The sequence below is a fragment of the Populus alba genome, chromosome 9 (genome assembly GCF_005239225.2).
Source record: "Populus alba chromosome 9, ASM523922v2, whole genome shotgun sequence".
Taxonomy (NCBI): Eukaryota; Viridiplantae; Streptophyta; class Magnoliopsida; order Malpighiales; family Salicaceae; genus Populus; species Populus alba.
The window spans coordinates 4,509,234-4,525,115 of NC_133292.1; the positions used below are offsets into that span (position 1 = coordinate 4,509,234).

General features: G+C 36.2%; 4 protein-coding genes across 7 annotated transcripts; 2 read left to right on the plus strand and 2 right to left on the minus strand.

The window, feature by feature from the left end:
* Positions 1–224: 224 nt before the first annotated feature.
* Positions 225–5,772, plus strand: LOC118058005 (subtilisin-like protease SBT4.3). Of its 2 annotated transcripts, XM_073411470.1 has the most exons (10): positions 225–784; positions 1,230–1,321; positions 1,573–1,664; positions 1,745–1,991; positions 2,549–3,044; positions 3,293–3,387; positions 3,468–3,692; positions 3,817–3,928; positions 4,069–4,282; positions 4,397–5,771. In XM_073411470.1, the coding sequence occupies exons 2-10, from the start codon at positions 1,245–1,247 to the stop codon at positions 4,906–4,908; spliced, it is 2,070 nt and encodes a 689-aa protein (XP_073267571.1). In that variant the 5' UTR covers positions 225–784; positions 1,230–1,244; the 3' UTR covers positions 4,909–5,771. The 2 variants fall into 2 exon arrangements, with proteins under 2 accessions (XP_073267571.1, XP_073267570.1); XM_073411469.1 differs by having other exon boundaries at positions 225–1,321; positions 4,397–5,772.
* A 3,356-nt stretch (positions 5,773–9,128) lies between these two features.
* Positions 9,129–11,772, plus strand: LOC118057990 (uncharacterized). Of its 2 annotated transcripts, XM_035070721.2 has the most exons (6): positions 9,135–9,602; positions 10,141–10,237; positions 10,475–10,638; positions 10,760–10,835; positions 10,924–10,985; positions 11,420–11,772. In XM_035070721.2, the coding sequence occupies exons 1-5, from the start codon at positions 9,468–9,470 to the stop codon at positions 10,938–10,940; spliced, it is 489 nt and encodes a 162-aa protein (XP_034926612.1). In that variant the 5' UTR covers positions 9,135–9,467; the 3' UTR covers positions 10,941–10,985; positions 11,420–11,772. The 2 variants fall into 2 exon arrangements, with proteins under 2 accessions (XP_034926611.1, XP_034926612.1); XM_035070720.2 differs by lacking the exons at positions 10,924–10,985; positions 11,420–11,772 and having other exon boundaries at positions 9,129–9,602; positions 10,760–10,870.
* Positions 11,773–11,834: 62 nt separating this feature from the next.
* On the minus strand, positions 11,835–14,327 carry LOC118057988 (uncharacterized). Of its 2 annotated transcripts, none has more exons than XR_012170749.1 (2): positions 12,258–14,326; positions 11,835–12,142 (listed from the first exon to the last, which is right to left on the minus strand). XR_012170749.1 is itself a non-coding variant. In XM_035070718.2 (2 exons), exons 1-2 carry the CDS (start codon positions 13,961–13,963, stop codon positions 12,652–12,654), a joined length of 1,197 nt encoding a protein of 398 aa, XP_034926609.2. In that variant the 5' UTR covers positions 13,964–14,327; the 3' UTR covers positions 12,572–12,651. The 2 variants fall into 2 exon arrangements, 1 of the variants encoding a protein (XP_034926609.2); XM_035070718.2 differs by lacking the exon at positions 11,835–12,142 and having other exon boundaries at positions 12,572–12,686; positions 12,802–14,327.
* Positions 14,328–14,749: 422 nt separating this feature from the next.
* LOC118057989 (uncharacterized) lies at positions 14,750–15,670 on the minus strand. The gene has a single exon (XM_035070719.2). The coding sequence runs from the start codon at positions 15,452–15,454 to the stop codon at positions 14,894–14,896; it is 561 nt and encodes a 186-aa protein (XP_034926610.1). The 5' UTR covers positions 15,455–15,670; the 3' UTR covers positions 14,750–14,893.
* Positions 15,671–15,882: the final 212 nt, after the last annotated feature.

Consider the following 15,882-nt stretch of genomic DNA (forward strand, 5'->3'; position numbering starts at 1 on the left):
CATGACTCGTCACGGTGTGCAGCTGCTTATGTTAACACTTGATTTCCATTCTAAGTGGCCTTTCATGGCTATCAAATCAAATCTACTCAAATGTCAATCAATAATCTCTGAGCAGTCTTTTTATTCATGTTCTCTATTCCCTCTTCGGGTTATAACTCCCGGTAGTTATTTGCCACTCTTGTGTTTTCAATCCTTAATGCCTCCACTATCATTTACTTAGCATTCTTCGATGTTGCAATTTCTACTCATCAGTTGATCATTTATGTTTTTGTTTCATGGATTGTATAAAAAGTTTCGGAGGAAGAACTTCAGGATGGCGAATCTTTAGAAGATAGTTAAGAGGACAAGCAGCTAGCTCATAGGAGGATGGAAATTAGGAACTGTAATCGAAATCAGCTGCTAAACAGCATTAGCAATAGCTTGACAGTCACATTACGGACCGAAGAAGAAGGATCCTCGTACCTAGCTCATTAGATGATCGTGTAAGGTTCTCCGGTAATTTTTCCACTCCATAAAGCAAATATGGCAATCCATATGGAATTCGAGTCAAATCCTAACATGGCAGTCAATAAATCTTGTCCGATTGGTCTCTTAGCCCAAATATCACGAATGTTACTGACAACTTGAACAATATACGCTATTAATTACTTAATTTTTGACTGCTTCAGTGTCGCAAAGAATCAAAAGTTGGAAAAAAATGTGCTTGCTCCTCTTGCAGATTTCGTCATAAATGACTGCGTCATCCTTATAGGAAAGCAGACCTGTAGCCTTCCTAAATATAAAGGTGACTAGCTATTTCTTTTCTATGTTGTCATAAATACCCAGGGTGCTGAGCTGTGGACAAATGAGCAGAGTTCTCACTTCCATAAAAGCTTCATTTCATAAAAAAAAATACATCTGCATCACTATGAACATTCCCTTCTAATCTGAAATATAGATAACAGTAATAGTTCTGAAGTTTTGCATGTCACATAATGGCTGGAATCTTCAGTTCTCTGTCTTCATACTGCATCCTGTTGGTTTTCATTATTGTTGCTGACCTTAGTTTATGCACTGCTCAAAATGATAAGCAGGTAGCCCGTGCTTAATTTTTTTATTCTTGCGTAGGGTTTTTTCTCTGATTGACCACAGGTTAATTAACTGTGTAGATGAACTGATATATTGGATATATATGTTGGCATAAATCTCTTATAAATTCAAGCGTCTGATTTATTTCAATGGTGATGCAGGTCTATATTGTGTACATGGGCTCGCTTCCTACGGGTGAATACTCACCCACTTCTCACCACCTCAGTCTTCTTGAAGAAATTGTCGAAGGAAGGTGAGTGTTCTCAAGTCCATTCTTGTCAGAAAGATTCTCTGTTTTCTTGTTTTTCTTCTCTTGAATTTTCAATCACAATCATTTGGAGGTATGTAACGAGGAACAAGGTGGATGGGGTTAATACTCTAACAAATCACATCCATATCATTTTAGACTAGAAAACCTGTTCAACTGGCATGACCGTAACCAGAAAAGGATATTTCTATTTCAATTATGTTCAGTGATGTTTTAATATTTCCCTTCCGTTCCAGATCTGCGGATGGTGCGCTAGTTAGAAGCTATAATAGGAGTTTCAATGCATTTGCAGCCAGACTCAGCCATGCGGAGGTAGAGAGAATCTCTGGTAAGTTCTTTAAAATCCTTCTTCGTCAACTTCTTGGTGGAATTGATATTTTTTTGATGTGTGATGACAACAATATGCAGGCCTGAAGGAAGTGGTGTCTGTATTCCCTAGTAGAAGATCTCAACTTCTGACGACAAGATCATGGGACTTCATGGGGTTTCCTGAAAATGTGAAAAGGAACCCGACAGTAGAAAGTAATATAATCATTGGGGTTATTGACACAGGAATCTGGCCTGAGTCAGAGAGTTTTTCTGATAAAGGTTTTGGTCCTCCTCCTGCAAAATGGAAGGGAACTTGTGCTGGTGGCAAGAATTTTACTTGCAACAAGTATCTATCATCCCTCTTGCTCTGTTTCCTCTATTACTTCTACACCAGTAAAATATATTTGGATGGGTTAATCTGTCTAAAAGGCTAGAAATGAAGGGGTTCTTTCCTATTCTTAATAATTTTGCAAATTTAAGCCAAACAAATGTAAGTTCAGTGTTGTTTTTCTTCTGACTATAAGATTTCTTATCATGGATTAAAAAGTCCAACTTTTTATGAATTAAGGGAAGATTATTTGCCAAAATAAGGTTCCAAAAGGAGCCATAAAATCATCTTGATATGTACTTTCAATATTTAAATTTGTATCATTATGGTAAGAAAGGAATGTATGAAAGCCTCCTATATCCATAAAATGCAATGGTTCACCTGGATTTTGTTTGACATTAACACATAACTACGAGCATGACGGTATTTAAATGTCAAATGGGAACGATTAGACAAAAATAGAAATGATGCTGACATTCTTGTTTTTCCTTCCATATGATATATGAAAGAATCCATTGACTCTATTACTGGACAGAGGAGTACTTGTTAGATTCTGCTTTTATTTTTACTTTCAGTAAGATCATTGGAGCTCGAGTTGAACTCACTTCAGGGGCTGAAGCTACCGCAAGGGACGCCGAAGGCCATGGTAGCCACACAGCATCAACAGCAGCTGGCAACGCAGTATCAGACGCAAATTTTTACGGACTGGCTCAAGGAAATGCCAGAGGAGCGGTTCCATCAGCAAGGATTGCTGCTTACATGGCCTGTGAGGAGTTTTGTGATGACCATAAAATACTTGCTGCCTTTGATGATGCCATTGCTGACGGGGTTGACATAATCACAATTTCAATAGGGAAGGTTGTCCCATTTCCATATGAAAAAGATACTATTGCCATAGGGGCCTTTCATGCAATGGAGAAAGGGATACTCACTGTACAAGCAGCAGGAAACAGTGGTCCTGATCCATTTACTGTATCAAGCCATGCACCATGGATAATTTCAGTTGCAGCTAGCAGCACAGATCGTCGGATAATTGATAAGACAGTTTTAGGGAATGGACAGACCTTCGTTGTAAGTAGCTATAATAACTCCAATTTATGTCATAGTCCCAGTCATTTTGTTCAAATTTACTTTGTTATCATAATTTATAGAGGTACTCTTTATTGTTATTGCGATAACTGTCCATCTCTTCACTTATCCAGCGGCACATAGCCGAAAAAGATGAAAATTAGCATGGTTGAATGTGATTTCACTTTTTTTTTTTTCATGTTGGATAGTCTGTAAAATATTTATCTGCTTTTACTTCTATATTTAATCAGGGAAGCTCTGTTAATTCTTTTGCACTAAATGGAACAAAAATCCCTCTGATTTATGGAAAAGCTGTCACGAGTAATTGCACCGAGGATGATGCTTGGTAAGTGCTATCCCTTTGGTTGTTCTTAATTCATTGTCCTTCCAATAAAGAAACTAACCTTCATCCATGTAGTATATCAGGTCTTGCTGGGTTAATTGTATGAACAGTAGCTTAGTGAAGGGAAAGATTGTCATATGTGATATGACAGATACATCAGTGACAGATGAAGCTTTTAGGGCCAGGGCCCTTGGCTCAATTATGTTGAATGACACATATGAAGATGTTTCCAATGTAGTGCCCTTACCTGCATCTAGTTTGAACCCTCATGACAGCGATTTGGTGATGTCCTACTTGAAATCTACAAAGTAAGATTCTAAACACCCACGTAAAAGTTTGGTGAATTAGTCATTAAACAGTAAATTAAATTTCCCTGCCATAGTTAGAACTTTATAGCTGCTGAGATCATTTCTCCGGCTGTTAATCATGCAGCAATCCTCAAGCAACGATATTGAAAAGTGAAATTACAGAACATAATACGGCTCCTGTAGTTGCTTCCTTCTCATCACGCGGTCCAAATAACATTGCACCTGAGATTTTGAAGGTTTGGGAATTGTTATGACTATCAGATTCTTTGCGTATCTTTATGTTTTGGGCACGACGGAAGGGGTTGCAAAGTGCTGCCTTTTAAGTTATTCCATTGTACTTATCGGATATGTTTCTGGTATTTTCTTTTTGCCACAGCCGGATATAAGCGCTCCAGGAGTAGAAATCTTGGCTGCGTATTCTCCAGTTGCTTCTCCATCAGATAATGCTGATGATAAGAGGTCTGTGAAGTATAACGTAGTGTCTGGGACCTCCATGTCTTGTCCACATGTTGCTGGTGCTGCTGCTTATGTTAAATCATTTCATCCAAATTGGTCTCCTTCAGCCATCACGTCTGCTCTAATGACCACCGGTATTATTCACTTCTCGAGGTCTTTTTATACTTCTTGTTTCTCATTAGCCTACCACATGAATTTCATTTGTTAAGACAGTTATTTAGATCCACTATTTACTCTTCCCTGCACAGCTTTGCCTATGAACACTGCCAAGCATGCAGATGCTGAATTTGGATATGGAGCAGGCCACATAAACCCGATAAAAGCTGTAGATCCTGGTTTAGTGTATGAAGCTACCAGAGACGATTATATAAGAATGCTGTGCAGTATGAATAATACTCATTTCAGTAAATGTCCGCAGCACATTGAAGGATCTCCAAAGGATCTGAATTATCCTTCAATGGCAGTTCGAGTTGAAGAAAACAGGGCTTTCACAGTTAAATTTCCAAGAACAGTCAGAAATGTTGGACTCGCCAAGAGTTCATACAAATCAAACATCACAACAGGTTCTCAGATTAATGTTATGGTGGAGCCAAGCATTCTGTCGTTCAAGTCGGTGGATGAGAGGCAATCATTTGTTGTCACAGTGGCTGGGAAAGGATTGCCAGCAAATTCCATGGTATCTTCAACACTGGTTTGGAATGATGGCACGCATAGTGTGAGAAGTCCCATTGTGGTTTACACAATTAAACCTTCAAACTGAATGCCTTCATCTCGTTTTATTTTCTTTAAATGGCGAATGATTTTTCTTTTTCAGTTTCAAATCTGAAAATCAAGGTATGATGAAAAGTTGTCTTCTATTTAGAGATTGAATAGAGTCCACCAGTTGTCTTCTTTTTCAGTTTACACAATCAAGTCCCGTTTCAGCTTTATGTAAGACTTTAGAGATTGAATAACCCTATCCTCACTATATGCTGCTGAGTGAGAATCTCTCTAATAATGGCAAGAAAATATTACAAATATTTGACCAATTATACAATAAATTTACTTTTAATATATTAGTCTCCTAGAAATTTCGTTGCTGATATAAAAATAATCTTTTCGTGTCCAGCAGCAATGAATGCTCTGCTCGCTAGCAATTTCCTATGAGAAAATCTCACCCACGAAAATTATTCCTCCTCTACACTAAATATATACCATAAATCATGACAAAGATCCGGATTAAAGGAGTGAAATGATGCATTGTATCCCATTATTGTTTCGAACACATTGATTAACTCATCTGGCAAATGTCAGCAGGTATAGAAATAAAAGATTATGAAATATTGTGTGTGCCCATCTTAGGTAAGAAAATAACAAGACTCTGCAATATTAGAATTATTATTCTTTTGCTTAACTAATATAGGAATATATTCCAGTTATGCACGAAATTTATTATTCTTAACGTATTAAGAAATCTCAGGTGTAATTCTATAGAAGCATTGTTCTCAAGGTGAGAAAATTTCATTGATGGCTACTGAATCCTTGACTCTGCCCAATCCAACATATAAAATACTCCTCGGTCCCTTCAGGTTTGAGCAATAAACAATGGCACAGTACGGATCTATCCGGCTCTGTATTCTTACACTAAGCATTAGTGTATTGTTATGCAGTGCTACTGGTGATGATAGAAAGGCAAGTGCATGATAGAAAGCATTAGTGTATTGTATTCTTACACTAACCATCGTCAACACCAGTCAAGTGGAAATATGGACCGAGTGAATCCGGGTTCCAATTCTCCGTTTTGATTCAGTAATGAAATGGGCATTGCGGATTAAAAAACGATCCTCGCGGGGCTATTTTCTGCGTTCGGATCTTGGTGTGTGACATTTGTATATTGTTTCTTCTTTTTTTTCTCTGTTTTAATAAAAAAAAAATATCCCAATATTCTTACTTCGAACTATTATTCTACGCTTCCACCTTTTACTGTCTAAAAGACTGTTTTGAAAACTTTGTTGAAACTGTATTTTTTAAAATTTTAAAAATAAAATTTTTTGTTAAAAAATATTTTTTTAATGTTTTTAATTTTTTTAATTTGTTGATTTCAAAAATAATTTTAAAAAAAATATTATTTTAATGTATTTATAAGTAAAAAACACTTTAAACTATAACCATTACCATAATTTTAGTCAGTCACTAAAAAGTTCTAAATCTTTACAATTTGTTTGTTTTGTAAATAAAATGATTGTTCACATAGATAATAATACATCTAGAATATTATATTTTTTACACTCACGTGTATTTGGGATGATTTTCATTGCATCTAGGATTGTTCACGGTCCGAGGTTTGGTTTGGGCCATAAAAACCAACCAAATCAAGACATGGTAATTTTGGAGAATATAAATCAAAAATAAACTAAAAATGGATTCAAACCGAATTGGTTTTTCATTCTGATTTAATGTTTGTAGGTAATTTTTTTTTTTTTGTTTATTAGGTTTTCTCAGTTGATTGATTTATTTTGAAAACCTCTAATTGTATATGTATTGAAGTCATACTTTTTAAACCCAAATGAAACAAATCCCGATCACAGTTAAGAAGTCAAGAGGATTAACTCGGATCAATTTAATTTTTTGATTTTATAAAAATAAAAATGATATCATTTAAAAAAAAAAACAACAGGTTTTTTTCTGAGTTATATATATATATATAAACAGTGAAACATTAGTTATATCGTGTTTCATATAATATATTTGTAGTCATGAAATATGAAAAACAAATATATTAAAATTAAACAAATTGAGATGTTCAGCAACATACATGCCCTTACTCTACATAAAAACCTTAGATTTAAAATGTATAATATAATTTTTTTTTCCTAGTGCTCATTAAATGGATATAACAATGCCTAGAAAAATGAAAAAAAAAGAGAGAAAAAATAGTTGTTTTTTTAATAAATTTATCAAACAAATGACAACAGAAGTGTTTGTAATTGATTTTTTCTTATTTTTTTAATTATAATTTTTTATAATTAATTAAAATATCAAAACATATTTTATAAGACTATCCACAGCAATACATAGTAAGTTGTTATTTGGTAATGTGGTTGCGAGTGAAATTCACCTGCAGCCACACATATCAACGTTTGGTAAAGAACAAAAATGATTTTTTATGGTAGGACCCACCAACTTTGCAGCCGTGCCCCAGGTTTTAGAGAAGCATCATTTCATGGGGATTTCTAATGAACAGTGGAGCATGACAATGGAGCCATGCTCCAATGTCGCATTGTTAACGTGAACAAATTTTTTTTTTTTGAAAAATCAGTGTAATTAATTAATTCCACTCAAATTGTTCATGTGAACGTGAATAACAATTTTTTTTTTTAATTAGTTTAAGGTAAATTAAATTTACTTGTATTATAATCACAATTTTATTCCTGATAATATTTTACCTAATTTTGTAGCTTCTGTCGAATGAATTTTATACGTAATAAAATTGTAGATAGTTTAATGAAACAATAAAAAAAAATTATATAAAGTATGATTTATTTCATGATATAATAACAATAGTTAAATCCACAATATTTAAATTAAAAACCATCAATATTAATATATATTTTTTAAAATTATTTTATAATCTCAATTTCAAAAGCATTTTTAATCAAACACATTAAACTATTTTTTCTTTAATCTCAATTTCAACTACAGTTTTAACCAAATATCTATTTTTTAAAACCAACCTTCACTCAAAGTATTTTTTATAAAATAATTTTTTTCAAGCTATAACCATAACAACTACTACAATAACAAACACACCAACTCTGATTCATGACAAAAACTAAGTGTGACAGGATAAATTAAAGGTAGAAATAAATAAAGTGTGGTGGCCTTAATTTGTGCTTGAAATTGAATGAAACCCAGATGGCTTTTTCGATCGAAAGAAAAACATGTGGATCGACGGTCTAAGGATTGAAGAGATCCACAGAAATTCTTTGATTAGATAGATTCATGAGGAATTGCAAGTGATCAAGACGTGATCATGTTTACTTCTTCCAGCTCCAGGACCAGATTTTCCAGTACGTAATCATGTTGAAAGCTACTAGCACTTGTTAGCAATTTGCAGCAAAATTATACCAGTCAACTTCCAAGTTTTTTAATAAAAAAATAATTTAAAAAACATTTTATCGAATAACAAAACACACTTAATTCTTCGCTAGTCAGTGATCGCTCGCCCTTTGTGAATCAATGATGTTGATAATTAAGAAAATATATATATGGTCTGTGGTAGAATGTATATATCTTTTAATAGTTTAAGTAAAACCCTGCTCATTATATGATTAAGTATCAACACTAAACAAGATTAGCAGGATCTTAACTTATCCCCAAAGAATAAATTTGTCGCAAAAATCTTACCTAACTATTATCCATATAAAAGATATAGTACTACTTTAATTGTTATATAAGAGTATTGATCTTCAAGAGACTGGCTTGTGTGCTTGGATACGAGTGGCATCGTACGCAATAGGGTTGAGGTGGAATCTCCTTCAGTGTGATTTTACCTGTATTATGATGTATTTTGAAAGGATATTTAACATGAAAAAGTATTAAATTGATATTTTTAATATTTTAAAATATTATGCAAATATAAACATAGGGTCAATTCTGCTGTGCTAAAAAATAAAAAAGACAGCAATCTTATCTAGTTATCTTTCTAAGGGGATCAAAAGATTGTTGATTTCTTCAAGTCTCTATCTCTCTCAAGGGCTTGGAAGTTATTATATCCATGAAGATCACGGCTAGGCAGGGCCATTGGTTGGAACTTAGAAAAAAAGATGCGAGTTTTCTGAGGTTTTAAGCTGATGTGACTCTACAGAGCAAGAGAGGGTCGATTTATCCGCATTGCTTGGTAGGGCACACGGCACAAATTGGAACGTCCACTTAGGATGCCAAGTGGACCCCACGAGACACTTATCCATTTGTGTTGAAAAGATGACATATGCAGAAAGATCAGAGGATGTGAATCAATGAGGAAGAGAGTTGCAGAGAAAATCCCCACAAAAGGAGATTTTTTTATTTATTTCTATAAAGTAGTAGACTAGTAGGAGTGCAAGAGTGAAGCTTCCTTCCTTCTTTTCTTTCTCTTTTTCAAAGTGATGGAGGCACATGGGCGGCACAATCAGTGCCGTCTAGTGTAGGAGGGATTATGTATATATCTGTGTCTGCTCTCTTACTCTCTCCAAGATCTTATCCAAGTCTTTCTTGCAAGCTAGCTAGCTAGCTAGGTGGTTGTTGATAGAGTTACTTGGGGGGGTAGTTTTGTACTTCAACTGGTCAGGAAATAAGATAATGGACAGTAACAAGCAAGGGGCTTGTTTTTCTTCTTCTTCTTCTTCATTCACAGCCGATCTTTTTGGCACCACTGAATCAGCACCGGTATCTTCAGCTGGGATTTTTGCTTCTATGTTTCCACCTCCGTCAACGGTATACTCTGACACTAGTTATATATTCCATCCTCATGTCCTTTGTATGGTTTTTCTGTTGTTAATGTTATCTTGGCCAGAACTTAAATTTCTTGTGTAGAAAGCTGTGCTCCTTTTGAATGTAACTATGTTGTTTAATTATGGATACTTTTGAAGTTTGTATTTATATGCCACACTTCATGCTGTTACGTGGGTTTGACTTCATTTAATAACTGGGAAAAGAACTGTAAAAATGAAGGGAAGGAAGGTTTTTATCTGTCCAACTTAATTAGAATTCCTCTTATCTGATTTTATTCTTAGTTTAATGGCTTCTTAATATAAAAGACTTTTCTTAAATATAGATATAAACTATTTCATCTTGAATGGAAGTATGAAGATCAACTTTTTCACTAGCCTCTGCTTTATATAGAGCATCTTCACATTTGTTGGTATCTATGTTTATAGATATATGGATGCTAGCCCTGATTAAGTTTCCTTAAACTTCTGTGAACTCCTCCGTCAGAATTCGGGCCACCGTCTAACCTGTTTTCAGGATTCAGGTTGGAGGGAGGAAGTCTTCAGGCTCTGAGGTGACAGGATCTTGGCAAAAACAGTCCTATGGAAATCAGGCGTGGAAGCCCAAACAAGGATCTCCAGGTTTGTGATTAGCTCTTGTTATATCTGACTATATTTCTCTTTAAGAACTTCCATTGAGTTTAGAAGAACTTGTTCTGTCCTAATGCTCACTGCATGTAAGACCTTTTTTCACTCCCAGACAATGCTCTTGAACTGGTCAAGTGCTTGTTGGTGCATTTAGAGTTTTCATTAATTCTGTTCTATTTAAAAGAAAGGCTAATTTCCTGATAATTTGTCTGTTTCCTAATAATAAATTAGCCAATAGCCAGGCTGCAAGCTATAGCATGCCAGACAAGGACAGAAATTCAGTTATCCAGGAAGAAAGGGTGGAACCATGTCATCTAAGTTCATCCCTTTACTACGGTGGACAAGAAAACTACTCTCAATCCCCAAGTACTCAAATGGCTGGATCATATCCCATAGTGAGTCTTTGATTAGTTGATGACTAATTCAAAACACTATGCTGTGATATTTTCAGCATGATAAAAGTAATGAGATAATACATCAAAGTAAATGTACTAATGTACTTTGTGAATGAATTAGCTCAAGAAAGATGGGGAAGAAGATGATCCTAACGGCAGCAACCCTCACAGTGCTTCCAGAGGAAATTGGTGGCAAGGTATTATGCTGCAGAAGGGCCTAGAAGTTTACTAACTGAAGCTGCTGTTATAGACTATAATTTACAGTTCTGATGTGCTTTTCTGCAGGTTCGCTTTATTATTAGGACCGTGCTTCCCTTGGCAAATGAACTCTCCACCTATTTTTTAAGGTACATCAATTCACCGCACCCCACTCCACATAGAATTACTATAGTTGTAGGCATTCGTAAGTGTTTTCTCTTTTGTTGTTTCGACACTTAATTCTGCAGAATTTTATCAAGTAGTTATAAACCTCTTTCACTTTTGGCAAATCAGATAAAAGTCGTTTCATTTCCTCTTGAAGCAGAAGCATGTTTCTTAAAATATTTGATAGTACAGCAAATATGCACATAATACAATGATTGTGGTGGTTGTATTTTTCCAAATACCCCCATCTATCCACAAGGAGGGAGCGTGGTGGTGATTAAAGTATTAAACTAAATCAGCTAAAGAGATGTGATCAGACTTGCAGATAGAGAAATCGTGGTCTGAGTTGAGAAACTATAAATGAACTTTCTTCATCGTTGTTTATCTAATTTATTGTTTTATCTTGTTTATTTTGCAGGAATTCATGAAGCCTATGGGATAATTATGAAAGACGTGTGTAATAATTAGGTAGCTGAAATGGAAAGATACTGTCAGCTGTTTGCAATGGTTTTTAACAAGGGCAAAACCATCATGAATTTATGCAACATTTTCGATTGTTGCAGTCTCAATAATGTTCAGGAAGCTGCACAACACTCGCTACCAGTTTCTGCTATATAACTAGGCTGTTCAATAAGGTTCAAATGCATTGCATTGAATTTTAGCCTCTCTTGATATTCAACTCTTAGTTTGTCAAGTTTATGCGCCATTAATGATGTTTGTAGAAATATATGAAAGGTAAACACAATAAATAAGCTCTCAATCTTCTTTTAATTGGATACCCTGAAATTTACAGCTTTGAACCATCTAGTTCACATAAGTACATTATAAATTGCTCCATGCTCCATTAGATAAATCATTCGGAAGTACTTACTGCTAATGACATCCTTTTAAATTCTCTAAAAATGAAGAAGATAAAGCTATTCCAGAGCCAAAATTGTCAATCAAGTTGTCGAGCAAAAACTTTTAGTTCATACACGTGAGGGTATCGCAGTTGCATACAGAAAATAATCTCTCTTAGCTTTGGGTTGCTAAGTTCATTTGTAAAGGCATAGTTCTGCAGCAACTGCAAGAATAGGTACCTTGTGAATTGTGATGAGGCCATGAGGTCTTTGATTTGTCTATGCTCGAGGCTAATGTAAATCTGCAAATTCAAAAACAATAGAAAATTGTGAGGGAACAAAAAAGACAGGAGCGAGTATCAGTAGCAAATCACAAGCCAATTTATCTTCATGAAATCATCGGCAATGAGCAATTACAGTGCTTAGGAATTGTCACAGAAACTTTTGGCTTTGCTGCAGCTTTTTTGGATGTTTAGAAAGCATAAATAATTTAGTATGCTTTTTGTCCTGCTTTCTTCTTAAGGATTTATCCTCTTCGCTCCCTGAGTGCTTCAAGCTGACTGCATAGTACGAACCAGCATCGCCTTGAACGAAAAAAGATGGGATCATCTTTTGATTATTGCATTATCAGCTCTCTCAAAAATTGAATTTGAGATGATGCTGCTATCTTAATTGAATGGAGATTGGTAATGACAATAATCCTCTCTTTTGCTAATGTCGTTTGATATGCAAAGGAATAGCCTTTCATAAGCAGCTGCCATTTTCGTGGCAGTGAACAAATGCAACCCTCTCTGCCTAGAAGCTTGGCCTTTCATCTCCAGAACTCTTCTGCCATCCTCCCAGACCCTATAAAGTGCATTTTTCAATGAAACTACCATAGGTGAAAAGGTATAACCTATTTCTGTGCTAACAATCACAGATCCAGTAATGCTGGCTACCCTTGTGGACATCACTGACTTACCAGAAAGCATTGCTTCTAATAAAGTATGATCCAATCCCTGTGCTCGAAGAGTTGGGTTTACAAAAATATCTATTGCATTATAGAAGCTCGCCAGCTGAGCTTGTTCCAATGGTCCCAAAACTAGTATATTGGTCCCAAGATCTCTGTATCTAGCACCCCAAGGACCATCTCCAGCAATCAGAACAATGGTGTTTTCACGAAACGTACCATTTTCCACAAGCATCTGCTTCAGAGCTTCAAACATTAAGGGGTGTCCTTTATCCTTCACTAACCTCCCTGCCATGCCTAAAACCAAAGATCTACTCTTTGCAACCCCAAATTTCTGCTTAAATGCCTCACCTTTAGCAGGATCTGGCTTGAAAATCTCCTCATCCACACCATTGAGAATAACATGAACTCGTTCTTCTGGGATCATATAAATCCTTCTCAGTATATCTCCAGCATGATCACTAGTAGCGACATGGTGGGCATAGTGTGGAAAAAACCTGACCTCTTCAACAACCTTGGTAATTCTTTCAGTCAACGCATATGCTTGTTGTTCATCAGGATTCCGAAGAAGTTCTTGAATGATGTCGGTATGAATGGTTTCATATGCAATCCCGTGCCAAGTAACCGCTAAGTTGGTCAGGTTCCGTGACCGGGTATGCAACAGCCCAACACTTTCAGTGTGGACTATGTCAAAGGCTTTCCCAGTTGAGTTTTGAGTTAGAAATTGCTTCCAGACAATAGCTTGGTCCAGATAACCAGCAGCTGTTGGTTTTGAGAGGTGGAAATATAAGTTGCTCATCGGATACCTAGGGAAGGAGGAGTTGGAAGGAGAAGTGGTGAAAATGTGAAGCTCATGCCCTCTTTTGGCAAGAGCAAGATGAAGGGTCAGGGCATGCCGCTCAAGGCCACCTGCAAGAGATCTATGTGGCCATTTCTTGACAAAGAGTGCGATCTTAAGATATTTTGAAGGTAGTTTTGATGGAAATGAAAGATAATTTAATGTCGAAGGGAAAGAAAGGAGATTAATGGGTTGGTTTTCCTTCTGCGATATCATTTGGTTACTGTAGCGGTATGAGCTAGAGCATTGAAACCAAAAGAGGAAAGAGACAAATGAGAAAGCAGATAGCAGTGCGATGGTGAAACAGAGACAACGAAAACTGAAGATAGTAGCCATGGAAAAGTCAAATGTGAGTTTTGATGCTACTGTACCTTTTTTCTTCAGGAAACTAACACAAGTAATAGGCACAGCATCGATGTAAAACTTGAAAGCAGTTATGAGATGAGGAACCAAAAGGAAGAATCAAAGCAAACATAACCAAGAAACTAACAAAAAAGCATTTTTTTAGTGTCAAAATCAGTTCTTGAATTGAAAGGCACCTGCACATGGGTTCTATCAGGAGTGGTACAAGAGATGCAAATCCCAGAACCCATCCATTTTAGAGAATTGTTTATGGGTTATTTCAAAGGAAGAAAAATTTTGGTTAAGCAATCACATCATGGATTGACTACAGAGATTAAATTAACCTGCATTGATTTCCTCAACTCATTACTATATTGCAATAAAACATATTTCACGCCATTGTCACTGCCAACTCCCTGAAACATGGCAACTTCATACAAGCGACAGCAAGAAGCATTCCCAATGCAAAATGCAATTAAAAACTGTGAAATCCAACAATACAATGTACCTAAACCATTAAATCACATCTAATAGCAGAACTGAGGACGGTACAATACTGCTTGTCGATCGTAGAAAGTCAAGTCGCTGTTTTCAAGTTAAACTAAAGACAGTTTCTTAGGAAACGTCATATAAGGAGCGCTTAAGTGTGACAAATTGCAAATTTTATATCTTTCTACTCCACCAAGTCCAAGTTAAGTAAAAATGGATTAAGATACACACTCAATCAACAAAAGTAAGCATCTTTCACTCAATTTTTTTAATGGAAGATTCTCAATTTTTATTTACTAGTTCAGTTTCCAAGAGACCATTATAGGTCCATCTCACAACTTTTACATTGTATTGGAAACAATTTATTGACAGCAAGATCAAAGAAAACAATATATATTCGAATAGTAGCTAGCTAATTCTTCAAATCTCCCTAAGCTAGCGCGCAAACGCATAAAGCATAAGAAAAACATATATTACCAAAGCCGAAGGGACCAAAATAACCAGAGGAGTAACCGCAGCAAATGTATGCAAACTCCCACAGCCCAGAACCCCCAACTTTATTTGCACCAAGTCCATCAAAGCCATCATCAAGAACCCGCATCCAAAAACCGACCCAAACCCAGAAACCAAAGTCCCAGCCCGTAAAGCCACCAAGTTAACATGAGCCAGGGGCGCACTACGCAGAACCCCATCAGAATCATCATCTTTGTTGGTATCAAAAATCTTGATGGTTTGCTTGACAGCCAAAGCAATGAGACTGGAGAACAGAAAGGAGCTGAAAGAATAGACGTGGAAAGCGATGAGATCCTCGACGATGGAAGAAGAGGCGATGCAGGAAGTATCAGTGATAAGGGTGGTGGTGGGGTCAGGTGCCGTGGGGTACCATGCAAGACCAAGAAAGAGTGCTAAGGTGAATAAAGAATTTACATTGACGATACCATCTAAGGCCATTATGTGGATTCTGGTAGTTGTAATTGTATGATTGTTACGTGACATTTGCGGAGAGGACGGAGGAATAGTGGCGGTGGTGGACCTGCTGGTGTTGTTGGAGGAGGAAATACAATGCAAAGAACATGTATTTGTGTATATAGAAGAAGGATTAGGAAGTTAGGGATATCGTATAATGTTGCCTTGTTTGTGATAGCGTGTCTTTTCCGGCAAGGCAAGGGAATGATCGAACCGTGAAGATTTTGGAGTGTTGAGTGAAGAAACCAAATGGCCAGAACACGCTTTCATTGTTAAGACACCGTTAAGACACAGTTGTACTTTCACTGTGTGGTTGATGATGCTTCAGTGCCTTTTCAACGACATGCCGTTTAGTGCTCGTGTAGTGTATCCATACATAAAAACGACTTCCAGCCCGTTTGTTCTAGCGGCGTTCCGTGCTTTTTTAAAAAAAGTAATTTTTTTATATAATTTTAATG